General features: G+C 47.5%; 1 protein-coding gene across 3 annotated transcripts in view; it reads right to left on the reverse strand.

Moving 5' to 3' along the window:
• Nucleotides 1-20,468, reverse strand: part of TPPP2 (tubulin polymerization promoting protein family member 2) — a 45,130-nt gene extending 24,662 nt beyond the window's left edge. Inside the window, exons 1-2 of one of the 3 annotated variants that reach the window (XM_078641222.1) lie at nt 20,322-20,468; nt 10,470-10,650 (exon numbers count right to left, since the gene is read on the reverse strand). In XM_078641222.1, the coding sequence (XP_078497348.1) occupies nt 10,470-10,642 (173 nt within the window). In that variant the 5' untranslated portion in view covers nt 10,643-10,650; nt 20,322-20,468. Of the gene's footprint in view, nt 1-10,469; nt 10,651-11,703; nt 12,837-12,989; nt 13,087-20,321 lie in introns of those variants that run through there. The other 2 variants (XM_078641224.1, XM_078641223.1) reach the window with 2 other exon arrangements.
• Between the last annotated feature and the right edge of the window lie 2,886 nt (nt 20,469-23,354).

Genomic DNA, 23,354 nt, shown 5'->3' on the forward strand with positions numbered 1-23,354 from the left:
TGCACTGCATGCAGGCTTCCTGCATTTGGCATTGGAATGTCCTGAGATCCATGACTTCTGGGTGATGGTGTTTAGGGACATCACTAGCATTGATGGACATGCCCTGGATTGCACGCCCCTCATTGCCCTATTGGGCGACATCAAAGTGATTTCCCCAGGATGCCCGTCGGCTAACGGCAATGCTACTACTGCTAGCCAAGCGTAGGGTGGTGATGCATTGGGACAGGTGAATAGCTCCCACGAGGAACGCTTAGCTACAGGATGCGGCTCTCTGCAAAGAGCTGCTGATGCCAGTCTGCTCCCACCCCAAGGACAGTTGGACCCCCCTGAAAAACTATCTTGTGTCGCTTGGCGACTCAACTGAGGATACACCATGCCACGGCAGCCCTACACAGTCTGCATACATGTGCATGTCTCCCTTATATAGCGATGTCTTGCCCGTTTGCCCCAACATGCCTGACAGACGCCCTAACCAACTGCCTTGAAAAGATGTGCTCAATCCAGATGTAGTCGTCTAGCAAGACTTGGATTTCTCTGAGTGGCAATGTAATTGGTTTCTCATTTATTTGTCTTCCCCCCTCCTTCCTTATTCCCCTCCCTCTTTACTCCCTTCCTCCATTCCCACCCCCACCCCTCCTCCCTTGTCTCATATTGTATTTTCTGTATAAAAGTGTCAATGAACAGATTATGTAATGCACAGGCTGAAAGGCAATCTGTATTGGTGTTTTGTACGTTAAGAAAACTCCATATATATATATATATATATGTTGTTTAATTTGTGACGATGATTGCCCCAAACGATCAGACCAAGCACTCTATCCGGGTCCCTGCTGCGAAACCACACACATCGACTTTCCCCGGTGGCAGGGCCACCTTTGCTGTGCAGCTGTGAGCCTGATGGTGGCAGATTAAAAGAGAGGAGGGCTCCGCGGCCTGAGACAGACTTCGAAGGCCCTGGAGCAAAAGGGGCAGCAGGTGAGCTTGAGGACAGGGACCCTGAGCCCTGCCTAACACTGGCCTGAGGCAGCGCTCATACCCCTTACATGACCTCGTCAGCCTTTGGGGCAGAGTGGGGCCCACATGCCTCTTGTGACCCTCGCTGATGCTGCCCGAAGGGGGGGCGGGAAGGGCTCATGGGCCGGTTGTGGGATGGGCTGCCAGGTAACACTCCTGCTTGCCTGCCATTGACATGGATGAACATCGCTACGGAGAACGTGGAGGTGGGAGAGGTGCCTATCAGGGCCAGCCACTTGGAACCAGGTCCAAAATCCCGCAGAGCGCTGGTGAGGTGAAGGGGAGCCGGGAGCTCGAAGCCGAGTGCAGTCTTCCAGGGCGCATGGCCAACACTGCATACACCGAGGTCCCCGGGCTCGCTGACCTATAAACTTAGAGAATGCCACCTGATACAGCCCCTGCTTATGAGACATCTGTTGAGTGCTTGGGGCAGCAGGGAGGCCCGCTTCCGCTGATGGTGCCGCCTGACTCTGCTGTGGGCCCATGCCAACTTTGAGATGTGCCTTCCCACTGACGTCTGGAGCCTCGGCTGATGCGATTGGGGTAGCCCTACCTCTGCGGTTCCTGCTGCCGTCTAGGGCCCCTGGTGTGACAGCTTAGCTTGGGGTAGCTAGGGAGCTCCTCGCTTTATAGCCATCTTCACCTCATTCCCAGGCTGTGGTGAGAGGTGCAGAGACCTTAGCAACATTGGGTCCACACCTGCTGCCTCGCTTCCATATAATATCCTAGCTGAGGTGTAGGCAACTGTAGTGTTTCCGGTGTGTGTCCGCGATACGGCCCCCTCGTGCTGCGGGATACGTTCGGTGTGCCTGGGGACATTAGACTTAGGCGCCTCTTGGCCTTGGACTACCTCTCTTTTGCTGTAGGCCTCCTGGGGCCCCGCTGTGTGCCACCACTGTCATGAAGTGCAGGGACCCCCGCCAGAAGAAACTTATGTTCAACCAGCCCAGGGGCATGCAGCACTCACTGTTGGGCACGGAGGAGATCTTCTCCATGACCCCCCACCGGCGGAGATTTCTGATGGTACAGTCATTATAATGGCTGACCTGCGTGCCAGTTTAAAATCCATAGATTCTCACTTCCACACACTCACCAGTCACCTGGATCAGATGGGGGAGAGCATTGACAATCACACTACCCTCCTCGATGGTGCTGAACGCCGCATATCTAAGTTGGAAGATGATGCTGCTAGCATCCAAACATTTCTGGAGAAAGTCGATTGGCTCCTAAAGCAGATAGTGGCTAAAAACGAAGACCTGGAGGCACTGTCACTCTGCAACAATTTCCGTGTAAGAGGTGTGGAGGAATCTACTAACATGGGTCGCATGACGTCTTTGTCAAAAGTCTACTTATTGAACTTTACGGCAGGCAAACAATTACCGATCCATTTGTTGTTGTGGAGCGTGCCCATAGGTCCCAAGGCCCGAGGCCATCCTGGGTGCCCCACCCTGGCCACTTATTGTCCGCTTAATAAATTATAGGGACAGAGACACAACATTGCATTGCAATCCAGGAGGCGAAGTGGACGTTTCCTGATGTTAAGAACCCTTTGCGGAAACAGGGTCTCAAGTGCAGTATGCTATACCCGGCAGCTTGCAGATCGAGATGAACAGCCAGCACCGGATCTTCGCCACGCCTGCCAATGTCGTCTTATTCTGCAGGTGCCGTGATGGGGAGGGTAGTTCACCTCGGCATGCCACCCCTGACTGTTCTCCTGGTGCTGCGATGCTAGATTCTGCTGAGGGCCCCCCTGCCTGATACCGACTGCCATGGACCCTCCATCTCTGCAGTACTGCCACGTTCACTGACTTGCCCCTATGCATCACACATCTGTTGCCACAGGGACCTGGTGCCTGTATTCCTCAATTGGTCCGATGCACACTAACACGCATTGTTCCATTACAGGGGGTCACCAGCTATCGGGTGTTGCCATCCCACCGAGACTCACCTGAGTTTTTACAGGACCTTTCTGTGGTGATGGGTAGAACTGACGCTGACCATGTCCTGACAGGTGGTGACCTTATTATGGCATATGACCCGTCTTAAATTCCTACGGGTCAGATACAAGTGGCAAACCCTGCACCCATAATGTCCTGCAGGACATCATGGACACCTACCAGCTGACGGATGCATGGCGCACTCGCCACACTCATGACAGGGACTATACATTCTATTCAGCTTCACATAATGTTTGGACCGATCTAGATTGCTGCTTTATTTCCCGGGGGTACTACTGTGGTTGACTGACGTTTCACATTTGCCCCGTACCCCTTCTGACCATGCCTCCGTTAAGTTGCTATTTACAATCTTAAGCACCGGAAGGTCGGGTAGACAATAGCGCTTCCTCAAAAATGCACTACACGATGTGGTCTTTTGCTCTGAGCTACAAGGTGCCATCAATTAATATTTTGTATTAAGCCCCGGCTTTGTATCCAACCACACTGTCCTCTGGGAGGCCGCCAAGGCTTATATATGTGGAATCTACATAGCCAAACATACTGGTATCCTCATATCCATCTGTTGGGAATTGGCCTAGGTGGACTAGGCACTGAAATTCAAACTCCTGTACATCATACAGGCCGCGGTCCCTCTTCAACCTCGACCGCAAGATATTAGCCGAAGTCATTGCTGCATGCCTACCCCATCCAAGCATTTGTTCCGCATCGCTCCACCACGTTGAACCTTTGCATCATATCTCTCCATCTGTACTGGCAGTCGCTGGGCTTCTCGATGCTAAAAAGGTGTTCAATTCCTTGAAGTGGCCATTCCTGAAGGCAACTCTGACCAAACTAGGGCTACCTTGTGGGTTTCAGGACCTCATTATGCTTCTATACTCCAATCCAGAGGCCAGGCTCTGGGTGATTGGCACCTTTAAGAACTCAATATCGATCTCCACGGGGACTCGGCAAGGCAGCCCTCTATCACCCTTGTTTTTTTATTATGGCCCTGGTCCTACTGGTTCGCCAGCTCCAACAGCACCATATGTACCAAGGGTTGTGGTTCCATACTGGTCTTCTGCTTGTCCCAATGTATGCAGATGACATATTGCTGTTTGTCCGGGCTTTCCATAAACTTGGAATTCTTTCCCCTTACCAACGCTAAGGTGCCCTGTGTCCTGAACTATCCTCTTAAATAGTGCGATGACTCTCCCAAATATTTTGGCATTATCTTACATAGGCAGAGAGAGATGGTGTTCTGCCTCAACTACAGCCCAGCTGTTGACAGACTTACCATGCAGGTAAAATGGTTGATTATGTTGCTGCTGTCTATGGCTGGGCGCAACACAATAATTAAAATTGTTGTCCTCCTGAGGTTTCTGTATCTGTTCTTACATATCCAAATATCTCTCACCAACAGCTTCTTCTCTTCTTTGTGCAGTCTTCTAATTTGATTGGTTTGAGCAGGTCGCCCACCACAAATCCGCTGGGAAACTTTAACGCTGCCATATGGCGCAGAAGCCTCGGGTACTGGATCTTCACCTCTATTACTTAATGGCACAGTGCCACTTCGTGAACTTTTGGTACCACCCTAATGTCCACCTTCCTTAGCTCAGGCCGGAACGTGACCCGGCAGAGGTCAGCCCTCTGGCCTCAATTTTGCCCTTAGGCCTCCCTCATGATCCTGAGGACATCCATGTGCTTGCTACCACTAGTTGGGCATTGGCGAGACTGCAAAGATATTTGGGAGCTGAAAAGCTGTATTACCCCACCCTTCCACTCAAAAACCATCCATGGTTACTCAGGAACGGCTCGTTCAGCACACGCTTGAGAGACACCACTTAAACACGCTGTGTGACCTTTTTCCTGATGGGCAGGTTGTTACACATGCTACTCTCACATAAACAGGGGAAGCCACACATATGGACTATTTCATCCTAAAACGACTTCAGGGCACATTGCAGGACCGGTTGCCTTCATACCAGAAGGCATCAAATGACTTTCCTCCCCTGACCTTTCAGATTAAATTGACTGATGATTCACGGCTTGAGTCCTGCCTTTATCAATCCTGCCTAGCACTGAAGCCTGGGGGTGTGGCGGGGGCGTGAGCAGCCTGGGAGCGTGATCTTGGTCAACCCATAGCGGACAAAGTATGGAGATTCTGCTGCACTCATACGAAGCTTGTGTCCATCAAGCACCGACAAATTACTGAATTATACATTTTTACACAGTGCATACACAACACCCCAGCGTTTAGCGAGAAAAGACCCCTCCTGCTCCCACCAATGTCCGAAATGTGACGCCTTTGCACATCTCGCATGGAATTGCTCTTTCTTCCAGACATATTGGAATGGTCGCCCTTTCTGAAATTGTGGAATTCACTATTGACCCACACCCTATGATGGCATTGCTGGGATATGTCAAACGTTTGCTGCTGAGCATTAGGTGTTTCATCGCTAGGACGTTAATGCTGGCCAAGCGCAAGATTGCAATATGCTGGGGTAGCAACAGAGTCCCCATCAAGTCTGCCTGGTTAAAGGACCTGTGACAGAACCACTGAGGTCTATGCAATGTTGCAACCTTCCACATCCAGGTCTAAAGAAATGTTGCAGGCATTGAGTGACTATTTGTTAACACTGAAGGCCAGACCCACCACTGTAGGACCACCTACCTGCATATGGGAGTTGGCTCCAATCACCCCCCCCCCCCCCCATTCCTCTTTATTTGCTTTTCTGGAGATATTCGTCCCCTGTGTTATTAGTATTTCATTGTTATTGTACGCTGCATTGTCCCCCTGAGGTATCCCATACACCCCTCATCATGCCTATTCTTGTATTGTCAGTGTTTTTGCCTGTTGTGTAAGTAATTTATTGTGCTTAATGCATAGAACGTATGCTATTGACGACATTACCATGTTTGTTTAATGAAATCCATAAATAAAGTTTTAAAAAACCAAGAAAATTGTATCACAAGTCTTTGACAAACCATCTTCCATGTGGACTGTTACATGCTCCATCAAGACTAGCAACATTATCTACGAGGATTCAAGATTACACTTACTAGGTTGTTTGTGGGGCCAGTGTAAAAAACACAGGCTGATTTTTTAATGGAGGATGTCAATTGCCTTGGGGGGGAATAAAGAAAATGGTGGAGTGATTGTAGGGTTGCATTGGTGAATGATGGTGGGGAGCAAGTCATTCAGAAGAAAGAGTAGTTGTCTAAGTACTGCAAGGATACCACCAATCAGAAAGTAAGAAGACAAGTGAATCGTGTGTTCTGAGAAGAAATGCTTGGCTACTGGTGAAAGACGTTTTTGGGAAGTTAAAGATGATTTAATTGCTAGTGTGCTAGGTACTTTTTTTGTTAAGATGGGAGACAATGAACCGTGCACAAGATTTGAGCTAAAAAATTGTTAAAATGATGATGAAGGTCACGCGTGTATCGTTAGCAACAAAAGAATAATTAATGGTTTGCTGTTCTGGCCCGGTAATGATAGGGCAATAGGAACATTGAGAGGTTTGTGAAAAGTGGTGTGAAATGCAAATGTGTAGACAATACCTGTCAAACACCTCACCAATACACCCAACTGCATGTTAAAGGATGCAAAGGAACAACTGGCTGTCGATATTATGGGAGATGAAGTTAGAAAATTTATTATTGTATGTTTTTGGGAATGTTGTCAAGATAGCCTGGGTCAGAGGTGGTGATGAAAGTAAATACGGACAAGTCTAAGAGCTCCTTGGGCAAAGTATTTTTAAGGGAACCACAAACAAGGGTAGTAGTGTTCCCTAAAAGGGAAATACTGCAGATCAAAGTAATACAATATTGTACAGATTCTTAGTCAAATGGCGTGAATAGTGAAGAATTGCTGTAAGTACAGCGGGGTGCTTGGCTAACTTAAAACACCCACCACCCAAGAGTGCTATGAGCATGTCGAAATCAACATGCACCAAAATGTCATAAATATAAGCTAATACAGGACACCCCATATCATTTGAATAAAGCAAAATAATTGATCAAATGTCTATCACGATTCCATAAATCAATTCCAATACTCCTATAATTCCAAGGGGATCCAATAATGCACAGGAAACTTCACAGGACTTCCGTAGACATTATTTCAAGATACAATATGGAGAAAAAAAAACGTAGCAGTGAAAATGATTGTTAAAGAGGACAGCAGAGGAAATTAAGACAACTGTGATTGGGTGGTTTTGCGAAAAGTGAGGTAATGGGTCTAAGACCTTTTTGAATTAGGAATGGGAAGGGTTACATGTTCTAAGATCCATCCATGACCAATGCTGCGAGCTAAAATTGGCAAACGATCCCAATTTAGTTCAAAGGGGGGTATGAGAAGGCCCTAAAACTATTCAACGGTAACATGATAAAGTTCGTTCATATTAAAAGTGGGCAGTGGGTTCAGTGGAGTGAAAGTGTCCAAGGTTGGATCAAGATTTTCCAAACCTAATAGGTGTTGATAATGTCGTCCAATTCTGCACTGTTGAGTGATGGTAAGGTCTGGAATCTCATCCACTTTGCATTTTGTGAGAAAGATGGGAGCGATGGAAGAGTTCTGGTGGAGAGGCCTTCTTAGGCAGGGAGTTTGAGTTGCATGAGGGGGTTAGTGGCAAGGAGCTGCTCAAGGACAAAGAAGGTGATGAGGAGAGTAGCTGTGATGGGTTTATTAATGATGAGTCCATAGAGAGGAAGGAGAGCGGGAGGGTGGATCGCTGACCGGAAAAGAGAGAGTAATTTGTGATGAAGTTGATGGTGTTAGCATAAAGATGGATGCCAGGAAGTTACAATAAAGAAAAAGAAGCATTAAAAGACATGTTAAATTGGATGATTATTATTTAGAGCAAATGCAGAAACTTCCAAGCTGTTTCACATGTGCACTGAATATATCATTATATTTAGTCGTACATTTTTTATTGGGTGGGAAATGAATGTGTGCATTGTTAACCTTTAGTGTAGATATTGTTCTACCTTTAGTATATGAATGTCGTTGTAGAATGTCTCTATATAATGCTATTCTGTGAATTGGTGGGTTTGGGAGGAGTTGGTCCCAGGCCGAGTAGAAGTAGTGTATATACCGGGGCTGCAGCATCAAGCTGCTTCATTTACTTCTGCTGAACGTTTCCCTGGAAGTCAGACCACTACAGCTATCCAAGTCCATGGTGGTGCATGTGCACCCTTCTGGGTTTCTCATGTGACATGCCCAGTGACAATGTGTTGGAAGTGGGTAGCCTGGCCTAGGGCAAGACATGCATTTCAGAGGCACAGTGTTAAGGTTGCAGACCACCCAAAAGTAAAACCCCGCAATAGCACACAAAAGAAAACGCTACACCATAAATGTAGGAAAATAAGCACTGCTTTATAAAAATAATATATATATATCTCTTAGCTCTTTTCACTTTCAAGATTCACAGTTAAATTATCATACAGGTTGGTTGGATTATAGCAGGAATACTTTTTCAATTCTAAAACATAAGAACGACCAACATTTGTAAAACAGATAAATCACCTGGACATTTGGCAAATAATTCTTACTCTTTTATAATTCAATCAAGTAATGTCTGTACCCAGCTTACTTTATATTATTTCCAAACACAGCATTACTTTAAGTTTTGGCACAAACAACTTCTAAATCCAAGCAGAGCAACACTCCCATCTACATAGGAGACATTTAGATATTCTTATTACTCAATTGAAGGCCATTGGGTTAAGCCCACTTAAACCAGCATTTAATTAGGCCCCTACAGGTAGTCGAATGGAATTCTATGGAGTACACTATGCTTGATTTACACAGTACCAGTAACCTCCTTCTGATAGTACATAGTCATTGAGGGATTTCTCAAGTTCCTCCCCACTGAAGGCTATACCACTGTGGAACAATGCTCATTGAATGAGTTATTTCTTGCTTAGGTTATAGCGTTTCTCTCCCCTTCCAATAATACCTCCTTACTTGCTTGTCAGGCGGTGATGTTCTTGTTGTATTAGAGGATGAGGGAGGGACAGGGGTTAAGACAAGGGGGAGACTCGTGCGGGTGAGGTATATTAATCTCTGGGGCCCCTCAGCTCTCCTCCGAGTATCACCAACACTCAAAGAGGCAGAAGGCCTCAGAATACTTCAGCCGCTCTTGGGCTTCTAGGCTCTCCCTACCCGCTCGCGCTCGCCTCACCAGAGGGCGCTTGAGCAGGGGGGAGAGAAGCTCTTCTGCCTGGCTTCCGCCGAGGGACTCCCGGCGCCTTTCCTCACACTACCAGGTGTCGCGCTGATCCTCCGGTCATGCGCGAGGGCTCCTCCTCACTCTGGAAGGGGACGCGCTGTTCCCTGGGGCATGCGCGACGCTCTCCTTGCTCCCGCCTTCAAAGATCCGGCTCCGCCTCACGGAGCCTGACAGCGCCACCGGGCATGCGCGAGGGAGCAGTGTCTCACCGCCTGGGACCGCGCTGTTGATCTGACGCTGCTCTCCAACTTGGCAATTAACAAGGACTTCCCTCAGCCCACTTCTCACCACAGGGCACACAAATTCGGCTCCACAACGGCGCCGCTCGCCCAGTATCAGCTTGGGGTTGAAGAAGGGTGGAACAGCCCGTTTTCTCCTGGTCTCTGCTCTCCTCAGTGGCGCTCCACCACAGCAGGTGAGAGGGGACGCTCCAGGGAATCAGGGACAAAGGGGACAGTCTAGCACAATTACCAGTCTCTCCAACTGGGCAGAGGACTGCGCTCCGCAGCGCTGCAGTCTCCTTCTCCTATGGACTTCCCCTATTATTTAGAAAAGGGGGCAAGCCAGGCGCCCAGGGTCTCCAGTAACTTCCCACAGCGGGGCCAAGACAAGTAACCAACAGGGGAGTAGTGGGTTGGACCAATAAGGCAGCTTCCCAGTCCAGGAGGTCAACCCTGAGTCTAACCTCTTCCCACCCTCAGCTACCACCTGTCCTCCAGCTGACTTCCACAGGTAGACAAAATGGCTGCCCCGCATTCCGCCTTTTATAGGCTGCCCTTCAATGGTCCAGCATGGACCAGAAGGTTCTGGAATGCCCTATGTTAAGCTATGGCCAAGTTCTAGGTGTGACAGTTGGGGCAGTTGGTGGCCACCATTTTAGGTGGTGCCAACTTTCCTGTCAGAACAGGCCTCTGGGCCTGAGGTAAAAGACTATGGGGGGAAAAAGAACACCTATCCCCTTGACCAACACCTAAAAAAGTAGTAGACACAAAAATTATCAAGGGTATGAGGGGCAAAAAGGGGACAAAATAAATAATAATGAGGAGGGACTGCGCAAAAAAATCCAGACAGGTCTAACACTATGCATCCTCAATTAACTTTGCTAAACAGGATGACTATATCTGTGCTGGTTCTCTTACAGTGCCCTCCTCATTCCTCACCTGAAATACCACTGGGCACTGCCCATTACTTTGTCTTTGTTGAAGATGAGGTTCCTGCCCATCTCTCTCCCTCACACCCTCCGCACCTGCCCATGCCCAGCAAACCCCACTGTCACACACATACTTACTTGACTTTGCTGAATACGATGTCCACGTCAGTGCTGGTAATGTCTTTCCCATTTAAGACGCCTGTCTCTTTGCATAGCTTCGAGAAGTTCTTCCCTGTCATGTCATTTCCGGTCGCTGCTGTGTTGCCATGCACGGCAAACTTACGGAAGGCGGACTCCAACTCAGCCGACATGGTTATTACTGGGGAGAACACAGAACATTCATGGAGCCAGATTACAGATCACTGAGCAACAATCTAGCTCTACTGCCCCCAAACATCTCCCAGTCTCACGTGCTGCACACTCCCTATCAAGACCTAGATCGAATTCATCGCGGAGTCTGACATCGCAATCACTCCAGGTCATGCAAAGCATTCAGGGATGTTTCTGTCAGGGCTCTGAGATTTCTATATGGGCACTCTGTGCTGGGTCACACGCTAGTGGGCAAGCTTGGGGGTTCTCGTCAGGATGCCACTCTTTCTGGGTTGGCTTCATAGGGTTTGTGGGCAGAGAAGAGATCCATGTCTTAAGTTCACCTCTGAATGTTTCTTTTGTTCCCATAATCTCATATTTCTAGATTGCCCACAAAGATTGTTTCTGTTGCAGGTCTCACATGTCTTGTGTGCCGTGTATGTTGTGGTTTTAATATAGCTGTAGCATGATAGCCATCCCACAGAAACATCTACAGAAGAGGAATACTACAGCCACTAGAACCTACTTCTTCAAGTCCGATCCCTTTGTCTACACTCCCCTGGTTACTTCTGTGTTTTTTTTTCGTAAGTGCCATGTTTCCCTGTTAGTTCAGTTGGGTCACGTTATATTCCTAGACGGTCCCATGTTTGGCTTTGTATGTGCCTCACATATATAGTGCCCGGGTTGTATTGAGGGTGGTTTTCAACACTAGATGCTGGACTAGCAATAATTATTTTACTCACTATGTTTCCCCTCTTGTTTAATTGCGGCTTCTTACATCTCCAATGTGCATCCTAATATTTGGTTTGGTGGGGTGGGCTGCTACCTTAAGGTTTTGCCATATACAGGGGGTGGATTTCTGTGTTTTGAACGTTCTCTTCTAAAAGAGTCTGTTCCCCGCCTTCAACCCTCACTGGTGTGGTCCAGAGAAATGCTGGTAAGGTCAGTGTATCGCGATGCCTCGCCTCTCCTTCATTCTCTCAACACTTTGCCATTTATCCTAGTCATTTCCCACATGACACTCCCCTTTTGGATATGGTAGGCCGCAGATGCCTTTGCTCACCTTGGTGTTATTCTTTGGTGCTGGGGTCCTGTCCTTGAGAGGGTCATATTCCAGTGTCTGCCAAGCCCCGTACCCTGCCTCTGTACCCTAGAGATGGCAGCAGCTGCTCTGACAAGGCCCAGCTGTGTTGTCAACTCCCATACCCCACCTCTGTGACGTCATGCCACTTCCTTTGTGACCTCACATCTTCCCTCACACCTCCAACTCCTCTGGCCCTTGGTTTCCCTGGAGGGCTCTGACTTGGTGATGTGTGGGGGAAGTTATCTGATGCTTCAGAACCAGGGTCTCCGTTTTATTAAGTGACAGATAGCAGTTTGATTTTGTGAAGAAAAGTGGTCTTTCTTTAGCAGAAACCTATACTGCCTCTCCGGGCCTTTGGGCCGTGCTTCCTAGTGCCAGACCGCAGGGTTAGTCTTACTGATGTGTTTTGAGGCGGGCTTTAATTACATTGTCTATTATATGAAACTCACACAAGAGTTTCTAGAACACACTACTACAAGAGGGCTGGCCTCCAAAAGTGGGGAACGAGATATACAGCTAGGAGCAAGGAGAGGTGGACAGACATGGGACAGGAGGCACACAGTGTAGGGACTTCGTTCCTAAAAAGACCAACAGAGTGTGAGTGGGAGACAGCGCTGTACAACGTGTTGTGTGGGTTAAACGGTCTCTGCATCACAACAACCGCGGCCAATTATGCTTCAGATGAGGATTCAGAGAGGAAAGCTTTACCACCTCTTAATAAATCAATAATGCACATGACAGACACGCTCTTCATCTGAGAGAACTGCCTGAAACGTTATTAAAGAGGTAAAAGAAAGAAAACATGCACACAACACTAGGGCACAGCGAGTAACGCTCCTGATATCACTAGAAAGGGGGAAGTGACATCACTGTTGGTGTGAAATAAGAAATATCATTGTCGTTTGTATGTGAAGTTTATCTGCATCTATACTCAGCTTCTGCTCTCTCATGTCCTGACACAGACAGCCTTGGACACACCGGAGCCATCACAAAGGCAGCCGTTAATTATTTGATACAAAAACCTCGACTCTCTAACATAGAGAACCCCCGGGCCTCTAATATGGACACCTCATTTTCTGTAACACATACAGCTGCTGCTGACTCTCTAAGACCAACACCTACTGTCTGTCTAACACAGGCGACCTCTCACAGACCTGACTCTCTAAAACACTCTCCGACTCATCTATGATGTTCTTTTAGTTGGGGAGAAGAGTCTGCAGTATTAAAGAGTCAGGGGCCACTTAGGTGATAGATAAGTTCTTTACTCAGCGTCAGGCCCTGGTTACAGCCACAGCATCCTTAGCACCTGCCAGGGCGTCATTCTCTCGCCAACTCTAAAATGGCTGCCAGGCTGGCCCCAGCACGTCACAGGCCAGCAACCTTCCATGCGTCACCGCGTTGTCTCAGCAGACACACTCAGCATTCCACAGCAGCAGCCTTTGAATCCCTCCTAGAGACTGCCCTAGGCTCTCCATAAAGAGCGCCGTCAACTGTCTCGAACAGACTGAGTCAGGCCCGGGGCCTGTGTGACTCAAGGAAGTGAGGCAATCCGCCTGGCAAGGATCGCCATTGTCTTTGGAAACAATGCAGGCAGACTTGAATGTGAGCTCACCGAACCACCAATGACGTCGTTCTTAGGCTTGGAATTTCAGGGGGTAGCAAAGGCAAGCAATGAAGATGAACTCTTAGAAGGTCGTGTGGGTGGAAGACTTAGTCCATTTACCGCACCCTTTACTCATAATAAATAGAATATCCAAGCAGTGTTACTCTTTTGAGTAAAATATATGTCTATTCATATTATTTTATTATTACAGTTATTATGAAGATAATGTGCTGAATATTTTAATAAGTTCTATTTCACATTCCGTATTCTCCAAATATATTTCTTGTTACTTAGTAACTCTTCTATTCTCTCCAGGAACACACTCTTTCAGGGATGCAGGTACAATGGAAATATTATTTAGTTTAGGTTTTTTAAGGTGTTACATTACATAGAACACAGATTGTCATTTTATGATAATGTGGAGCAGTGACGTCACTATAGCCAACACAACATCTCGGGGGAGTCGGTGCCACCAGCACAGTTCAGAACCGGATTCAGTCTTGGTTGCTGCAGTCCCTGTGGCTTGTTCAGTCCAGGATCTGCACCGCTCAGCACGGGTGGATGCAGACGGTTCAATGGGCAGCAGCCCAGGAAGGAGCAGCAGCTGCAGTGTGAAGGCAGGTGGGAAGGTTGGCAGTGAGCAGCGACAAGGCAGAGGCCTGCAACTCTAAGAGGCGAAATAATCTTTAGCAGCAAAGGCAGATGGGTGTGTATAGCCCCACCCGGAAGCCAGGTTGCAGAAGAACAGAAGGTGCAGTGATAATGTGCTAGAGGACATGCGAACCACATGTACACACCAGTTTCCCCAAGAGTGTCGGGAACTCAGATCTGACATTGAAGATGATCACAGGGCTCCGCCATGATGAGGAGTCTGTCACTAAGGTCATACAAGGATGCTGATTTGTCAGACACTAAGGTCACACAAGGATACTGGTTTGTCAGACACTAAGGTTTTACAAAAATTCACAGAGTGCAATGCTGATGGGCTTTTGGGCATTTCGCCAATATCGGCAACCCCCCCCCAGCAACACTGGTAAATGCAGTGGCGGCTGTTCCCATGGAGGTAGTAGTGGGCGGGGGATAAAAAAAAATCACTTACCGGCCAGCCGGATGCCACCTCTCCTGCGTCCTCTTCTTTCTGTGGAAGCAGGAAGCACCCAGGATCCCTTAAGCCAATCATAATGCTGCAATGGGGCATTGTGATTAGTTTGAGTGCTGTGTTTTGGCACTCAGGACTCCACGGCCAGGTGAAAACATGCAAAATGCGCATGACTGTTTGCCGGCCCAAGTGGACCAGCAAAACCGTCATGCGCACTTACAGTGCCACCACTCTCCCCCTGCCCCGCCCAGGCCAGCGCCAGCCCGCAAAACTGCCTCAGCACTGAACAAAAAAAATTATAATACCATTGCATTATTATCATTTTGTTTTTCCTTTTTTGCAGTGCTGAAAAGCAGTGGGGCGACGCTCCTCTGCCTTAGCGGAGGACCCTCTCCTGGGTAAATGAATACGTGACCCACAATGATGAAATAATTCAGACTACACACATTGTTATGTGGAAATAATTTTGCTGCGGGTTTATTTACAAAATGAAATATGACAAATGGTGGGTTGATGTACGGGTGATCCAGGGGTAGGCAGAGTGGAGTACCTACAGCCGGGGTCGGTAGTGGGAGTACCTGCCGGGCGGTAATGTGGGAAGGGGGAGGGGCAGGGTGGGGGGTAGTAAACTATGGATGACGGAGGTTTACAGGTAAGTAAACATATAAATAAATAAAACGAATTTCGTTGCGCGCACTGCATCGCATTTGGGGATGCAGTGCACACAACAAAATTCGTTTTATTTATTTATATGTTTACTTACCTGTAAAACTCCGTAAACCATAGTTTACTACCCTCCACCCTGCCCCTCCCCTCCCCACGTCACCGCCCGGCAGGTACTCCCACTACCGCCCGCGGCTGAGTAGCTAAGCTGCCCTCCCGCCTGATGAGCCAATTGGCACCGTGAGCCTGCCCATTCAGTGCTTCAATTGCAGTTTTGGAGATTTCCTTCCTTACAGACCATGGACCACCGTCCAGAAGTAGAACTCACACCGTTTGGAGGGCGGAGTGTCACCAGGCATGCCCCAAGTTGCTAAGGCTTGCAACCACCAGAGGGGGTCAATGGGAGCCATCACTTGCATCCTGGGGTCCAGCTGCAAAGACTGCCGCGTTTTTGGCATAGCGCACCCCAGCTGTGCTCCCTGAAATGGTACCCTTGCATACCAAATTACCTGAAGATCGCCCTGAAACTCCGCCTGTAACACAAATAAACAAGCATGGTCAGCAGGAAAATCACTCCGCTGGCCCACTAGGGCAGGTGGCAGTGTGTCCAGAGGTGGTGAAGGGGGCAGCACATGGATGGGACAGGTATAAATACCTTGTTGCCTACCTCCCTGCGCTGGAGGTGATGCAGGGAGCACGCCTGATGCACCAGCAGCGCCCCTAGGGGGTCGGTCCAGGGGAGTGGACTGTGTGGGAAGTATGCCTGAATGTGGCACTATGGGGCTGCCCTTTTAGAATGGCGCCCTGCGTGCGCCCCGGGCTGCCGCAATCACAAAATACAAGGGCATCAGGTTGCATCCAGCAAATCTCACAGTGTAGAGGCAGAGGTGGAACACATGGGCACACTTCATGTCAGTGCCGGATGTACGTCATTACGACGCACACTGTTACCACGCGTTCCATTACAACGCGGTTGTAACAACGCAAGTCGTTACAACGACTTGCGTTGGGGGGGCGCAAATTAAAAAAATTTCATTTACTATTCCAACACCAGTCCCCGTGGATAGTAGGGAAGGTGTTGGGATAGTAAATTAAATGATTTACTATCCTTGAGAACCTCCCAGCGCAATTCGTTGTAACAACTTTCGTTGTTATGACCGCGTCGTAATGGAACGGCGTTGTAATAGTTTCGTTGTAAACGTCGCATACCGTCAGTGCCACTCACAGGCTACATGCAGGTTAGGCTGAGCAGCCAGAGCAGGTTCTGGTCCCAGCTCTCCAACCTGTCATCACTGCCTGGTGCTGTAACACATCTGGGCTCCAGATGCAGTGTCTGCACGAAGGACAGTCCTCCACATTTTGCTCCTGTTGCTGCTGAAGTAGACAGTGGCTTCCTTAGACTAGTGTTATAGTTAGGCCTTCCACCTACCTCTACACAGATGTGGAGCGCTCCTTCAGTAAAAGGTAAAGGCTGGACATGATACCGTTTTCAGAGTGTACCCAGTCTTGGGCTAGTTGGCCCAAATCCAACTTTCCACTCTGATTTAAAGTCCACACCAACCTTAAGGGGTGAAAAAATCCAGACAAAATGTATTTTTTTCAGGTGTGCTGCAGCCCAATGATAATTAGCCGGGGGGGGGGGGGGGGGGGAGTTGTCACACTCAGGCTGTGTACAGGCTTCCAGAACACTCTCTGGCCAATCAGGAGAGGTTGTTGGGGTCTCCCTTCACTGGTGGGAGAGAGCACAGGATGCAGGGCTAAGGAGGTAATCAAATCAGGTGTGCAGGCTGAGCCATGCCTTTGGCCCCTTCAGGGAAGGGGTGGGGGGTCAAGGGAGACACACAGGGGGTGTGTAGGGAGGAGAGGGAGACAGCAGCACTGACTGCCAACTAAACGTTCTGAGTGGTCTTCAACCTCAGGTGCTCCCTGCCACCTCCCTAGCACCCCAGGGCTCTCAAGCATGCGGCGTGCAAACAGCGGGGACCGCGGAGCCCATTATTTACCAACTACAGCGATGTAACCAAGAGACCCCAAAGGCAGCCTCCCTGCTGGGTCTCAGGCCCAAAGTACGGTATACCACTACTAGCAACAGCTGGCACCAACCACTGCTAGCGCCATGGCCTGCTGTTGGGGGTCGTAGCTCCTGTGTCCGAGTCAGTGCTTCTTTCGGGGTACCCGCATGTATCCAACAGAGTGGGACTCAGCGCTGGTCTTCTGCATTAGGAAACACTGGCTCTGCAACAATGACACCATGAGTGGCAGGCCCACACAGGAACACCGCGCCAGGGACTTCCATCCTCACAGGTACCCACTCTGACTCTCTAAACCGCCTCCATCCACCTAGGGTCGAGAGCCTCCAGCTTTCTTTTAAGGGCGTACATTGACCTCCTAATGCAGACATGACCTTCCAATACAGAGAGCCTCGGATTCTATAACACCTGCAGGCCTTATGACTCTCTACCAGCAGCCTTGCACTCTCTAACACAGAGTGCCTCGAATTCACTAAGAAGGCAGCAGTCTACTCTCCAGCAGAGACTGTCTCTGGCTTATTATTGCAGTCAATCTGCTTCTTACTCCCTAATACAGGGCGTCTGATCCCTCACAAGGGCACCATCCAACTCCCTAAAAAAGGAAAAGCATGGTTTAGTAGTGCACGCAGGAAGTGAACACTCTCAGAGGCCAGTTCAGAGTCCGTGACTCCTTAACACGGGCAGTTATTGATTGATTGATGCCCGCAGCATGTCACCTCCTCATACAGGCGCACTACACACCCTGATGCTACCAAGCTACAAGATGCGCAGACTCTTACCTACACTGCTGACCACAGCATTGGCATGCTGGAAAGCAGCGCTTAAATATGCAAAAACGCCCTCCACGTACGCTGGTAATGTACCACTGCTGGACATCCCGCTTGCTGCTGGTACCCTTACTACTCGTTCACTAACACCCTGGGCGGAGTCTGGCGTCACCACAGTGGCAGACCTCTTTAGACAGGAGCTCCTAATGGATCACGACACGTTCGTGCACGAGACGGGTGCTCCACAACATTTATTTTTAACCTATGCTGCTCTGGTACGATACATTAAACAACACTGGGCACCACAGGGTCGTGAACCCGACCAAAATGAGCTAGTGAAGATGGTACATTATATGGGGAGGGGGCGGCCTCTGATTCGCTGGATCTATACTGGGATCAGCAACCACACCAGGACATGCCTGGATCCACTGAGAGTGGTGTGGACGGAGGAGATAGGTAGGGTATTATCAGACACCGAATGGGCAAAGATTCTGGAACACCCCAAAAAGGTATCCCGAAACTCGAGGTTCAAATTCATTCAAACCATGATTTTACACCGCGCTTATCTGGCCCCTGACCGATTGGATAAAATGTTCCCTCAAACACAACACACATGCCCCAGATGCCACGGCCCTGGAGTGGGATTATTACACATGTTGTGGACATGTCCTTCTCTGTTCAACTACTGGGTTAAAGTTAGAGATATCATAGGAAGAGCGACGCACCTCCTACTGCATGACACAGTGGAGGCGTGCTTGCTTGGATTACACAAACGCAGGTCTAAACACAAAGTGCAATTTAGATTTGTCGACTTGGCCCTACTTCTGGCCCGTAGGAACATGACAATGCGGTGGAAATCAAGCAGACCCCTGAAATACGCAACTGGCACACAGAGGTAGTGAAATGGAGTAGTGCAGAGGGTGCAGCGCTGCGTAAAGAGGAGGCAAGGGGTTTACGGAAAACACCAATAGCATTAGATTGGGAATCAATGTTAGAAGAGTTCAAATCCGAGGAGCCTGAGATGTTTCTATGACATTGTTCCTGAAGATGCATACACCACTACGAATTGCCCATACCCGGCCAACTATGGAAATGTGTGAATAGGGGAAACATCCCTTACAACGAAACTTTTACAACGCACTACCATTACGACGCAACTTTTACAACGCAAACCATTACAACGCATAGCGCTGGGGGCGCTCTAGGATAGGGAATGTATTTAATATACTATCCAACACCTTCCCTACTATCCACGGGGACTGGAGTTGGAATAGTAAATTAAATAAATCACTATCCAGCGCCTAAAAGCCCTATGCGTTGTAATGGTATGCGATGTAAAAACTGCGTTGTAAAGGCATGCGATGTAAAAGTATGCGTTGTAACGTCATACATCCGTGGATAGGCCCTATATATGTATATAGACTGTGCGCCGTACGAGATACAATTGCAATAATATGGAATATGGGTGTGTGGTGTGACCTCAATTCTCTGGGGTGGGGGGTGTTTAAGGGGTTATTTCTTTAGGATTGATTATCGTGAATCACAGAGGTGCAATTACAAGATGAATATGTAGCAATGTTAATATGTGTGACTTGTCATAACTTCTGTGCGAACAATTTACAGGACTGTAAACGAACTTAAAATCAATAAAATATGTTATAAAAAAAATGTCACCTCCTCATGCCGACACCTCTGAATTCCGAATGTAAACAGCACAGGCTCGAAAGCATTAGGCATGAACTCCTAGCAAAGGCATTCATCGCAGTGGTTCTGGGACAATTTTTAGGGTGTGGTGCTGGCCAGAGACAACAATTATTAGGGTGGGGTTGCTGGCCAGCGAAATCCCCTGATTTAAATGTCTCGATTGTACTTTTCATGCTGCTGATATATATTTTGAGTTAAGTGTAATTTACTTTGGAAAGCAACCACTTCTTTATTTACCTATGTGATAGAAAATCTCTGGAATACTGCAGACTACTTTCAGTTGCACCCCAGTACAAGGGCCACTGGTTACAATTATAAAATACCCTTTTATGCACTAAGAGGAAGGAGTAGTAAACGCAGCCTTTATTTTAAAAGAATTTGCACACTGTCAAAGGAAGTTGCTCTTCGTGAAACAGTTTGTACTTTAACACACAGTAAATGCTTCCGGCCGAATAAGTAAAGGCCTTTGCTTTATTTCCCCATCTGAACCCCTTCAGGGATTTGTGAGGGTCCTGCAGCAGCCCCGCATTCCTAATTCCAGCGCAACTGATTTATTTAATCCATGGTTCCTCAATGTTTTTAGCGAGCAATTAAAGAAAGCACAGTACAGCGTGCACAGTATAAATTTAAATTACACCCATATTAGAATAAAATAATATTTATCTTCCCCATGCTCTATTTTATTATATCGTTGATCCTTATAAATAAAGATAACTTAAAAAAAATCTTACCGGTACAGTTATTAGGAGAACAAATGCTTCTGCGAGAGTAAGCGACAGCCCAAGTGATGCACAATACTGCTGATTATAGGGCGTGAGCGTGAGAGCATCAGGGGAGGAGTTGCCGCAGTCAGTCAGTCAGACTGTGTTTTCACAAAAGGGTGGTGGCTCCATCCGAAGAATAGACCGGCTGCATTGCGCCTCTCGGACACCAGGGGTCGCTGGCCTTTCGGCCAGATACTAAGCAAATTGCCCGATACGAACTGCATTAAAGGTCAAACAGACAAACAGACTACCGTAAACAAAGGCCCAGCGTCACCGTGAGTCAGTGGAGCGGTGCAGGAATAGGTGTATATGGACACGCCTTCCCACACCAGGCTCCGGGACTGCAGAGTCTGACTTGCACTGCCTCCAGACTACCGACTGGAATTTTAATGCTCATGTAAAGCGCTCAGCTACCCCTGGGTCTTGCAGCGCTATATAAAACGTTTCAAATAAATAAATAAAAGAGTGAACTACAGAAATCGCTCCGTGTCTGTAGGAGCAAGCGTGTTGGCTTAATTTGATTAAAAGAATTACTTACTTTATATGCGTTAGTAATTCTTAACACTCCCAAGTCCAACAGCTCCTGTCTCAATAAACTAGCAGCTGCTGACTACCCAAACAAGCAAACTGCAGTGTTTTTTTTGTTGTAAACAAACAAAAACACCTAAGTGCAGAGGCGCAATGGGTGCTGCTGAGTGCTCGAAATGCTTAATGAACAGGCTGTTCCGTTTTTATTCCACACCTGCTATTTTTTTCACTCATCACCATTCACATCCCTCTTTCTCCTTTTTTGGGTTTCGACTACCAGACAGCTGTCCCTGTTGTGGGAATTGGAATTTACAGTCAGTGACGTAGCAAGGTCAGGTGGTACCCGTTGCGGAAATTTCTTGTCAACCCGGCTTGACAAAATGACAAAAATATGTGTTTAAAACACATATTTTTGACATTTTGTCACCCCCCCCAGTGATGACAGCTGGGGCGGCTCGCACCCCCTTCCTACGCCACTGTTTACAGTGGGTTTACAGTCTGCCCATTCCTTGGATTTATTGTCACTCTCGTTTTCTTGCTTCTTATTTTTTGTCTTGCGTTGGCTTGTTTTTCTTTTCTTATCTTTGACCCGCCCCACGCCACCCTTGAGTATCCCCTGTTTACCATTCTTTTGATTGACTGATTAGTATACTTCTACTCTTCACATCTATGTAACTACTTTATTTTTGAAGAAGGCCGCACACCACACACCACAAACTCTGGGTTGTGGGCACCCATGTGGGAGGTGGGTGTAGGGTGTGGCTGAAAGACATGTGCAAGGGGTTGGGTGCTTGGGGGGGAGGGGTGTTCGGAGCCTGAAGGGAGTTGGGCACAGGGCTAGCAGGGGACCAGGCCCTGTGATCAACCCCATGCTGAGCATGGCCAAAGGCTTGTGCAGCAGACAGTTGGGTGCCCGCTGGGCTGCCCATGGGTTGGTGGGTGCAGGGCCTGACCAGAGGCCATCCCACACAGCCAACCTTCCGCTATGCATAACCGAATGCTGTGCACAGTGGTCACATTGTCCGAAGGGTTCCCGAGAGTGTTGGGCATATGCTCAACTTAGAATAGGACTAGAAAAACTACATTTTACTGAAAAAATACAAGGGTTGAAATGACTTATAGTTAGATGTTGAAATGGGATAACAGCAAATATTAAAAAAATTTAAAACCACTGAAATTCACTGGTTAAAGTTGAGGGAACTAACCATAACTTGCGCCCCATCATACACTGCTTAAGACTTCCCATTTTACAATCTCTCCTGACATGTACAATTACAGTATTGATGACATCACTGAAGACATCCCAAATTACATCATTGATATCATGCAATATTTGTGACAGTGTACTATAGGCTTTGTGGACATGAAGTAATTCAACAAGGGACATCTGTGCTAAATTTTCTATCAAACAAGTGATAATGGGCATAATGTAAATCCGGGTCAGTGGTGCTTTTATAGGGATGTTGGCGCCACTAGGGAAAATCAACACATACATTCAATTCATTACCTAGTATAAAACTACTGTGCTGTAGGGTAGAGGGCACCATTTATCCCCCTATAACATGGCCTGGGCCAACAACAAAAAGCAAACACAATCCCCAGCACACATTTAGAATGAATAATAAATATTTGTTAGAGTACACAACATTTTCAATCTTGTTATATTCCTCTTTTCTTTATTCTTTTCTTTTTCTGTAACTTTGTTGAATTCTTAGCCAGCCAACACGTGTTTCGTCGTTAAAGGGGAAGTTGCCCCGCGATTTCTTCACGGCTAAGTAAACAGATAAAAAACACGAAGCAAATGTAACACCATACAGATCTCTGGTGTACAACAGACAAGTGAAAATACTTCACTGTGACTTTTTTCAGACATCCAATCACAAATTGGAACTTGTTCCAAATATATGCTTAAAGTGGAAACCAAGGCATTACCCTCATGTAAAGTAAGTCATAGTACTCATGAATTAAAACACATTTCACAAAAAATAAGGATGTAAACGCGTCTTATAATCAGATTAGTTATTCATCATGGACTTTCTCAAGTACTTCTAGTCACACCCTGAAGCCGTTCAATCACCACTGTAAATATAATGTGAAGCATGCATATCAAATCTATCCGTAAAGGAGATATGGAGGTACACCATGCACACTTGGAGAGTGCAATACACATTAGCCAGTTCCCATGTTCATGCATCAATAAATAACCAAAAATACCCTAATCATCAGGTAATTAAACCTAAGGGTAAACAACGCGAAAACAACAATCATCAAACTCCATGTCCTCCCAGATCACTATCAGTCACTATCAGATCACTATCAGTCTCAACGTAGAGACTACAAGGTTAAAACAAAAAAGCACCTACTTCTCATATGGTGATAATTCCATCCCACATGATATTAAAGTCAAGGTATAGAAAATCCCAATCCGAATCTTACTGCTGCAAGTTATCCATATTCATTTAAATTAAACCT

Source organism: Lissotriton helveticus, chromosome 5_1 (assembly GCF_964261635.1).
Source record: "Lissotriton helveticus chromosome 5_1, aLisHel1.1, whole genome shotgun sequence".
Taxonomy (NCBI): domain Eukaryota; kingdom Metazoa; phylum Chordata; class Amphibia; order Caudata; family Salamandridae; genus Lissotriton; species Lissotriton helveticus.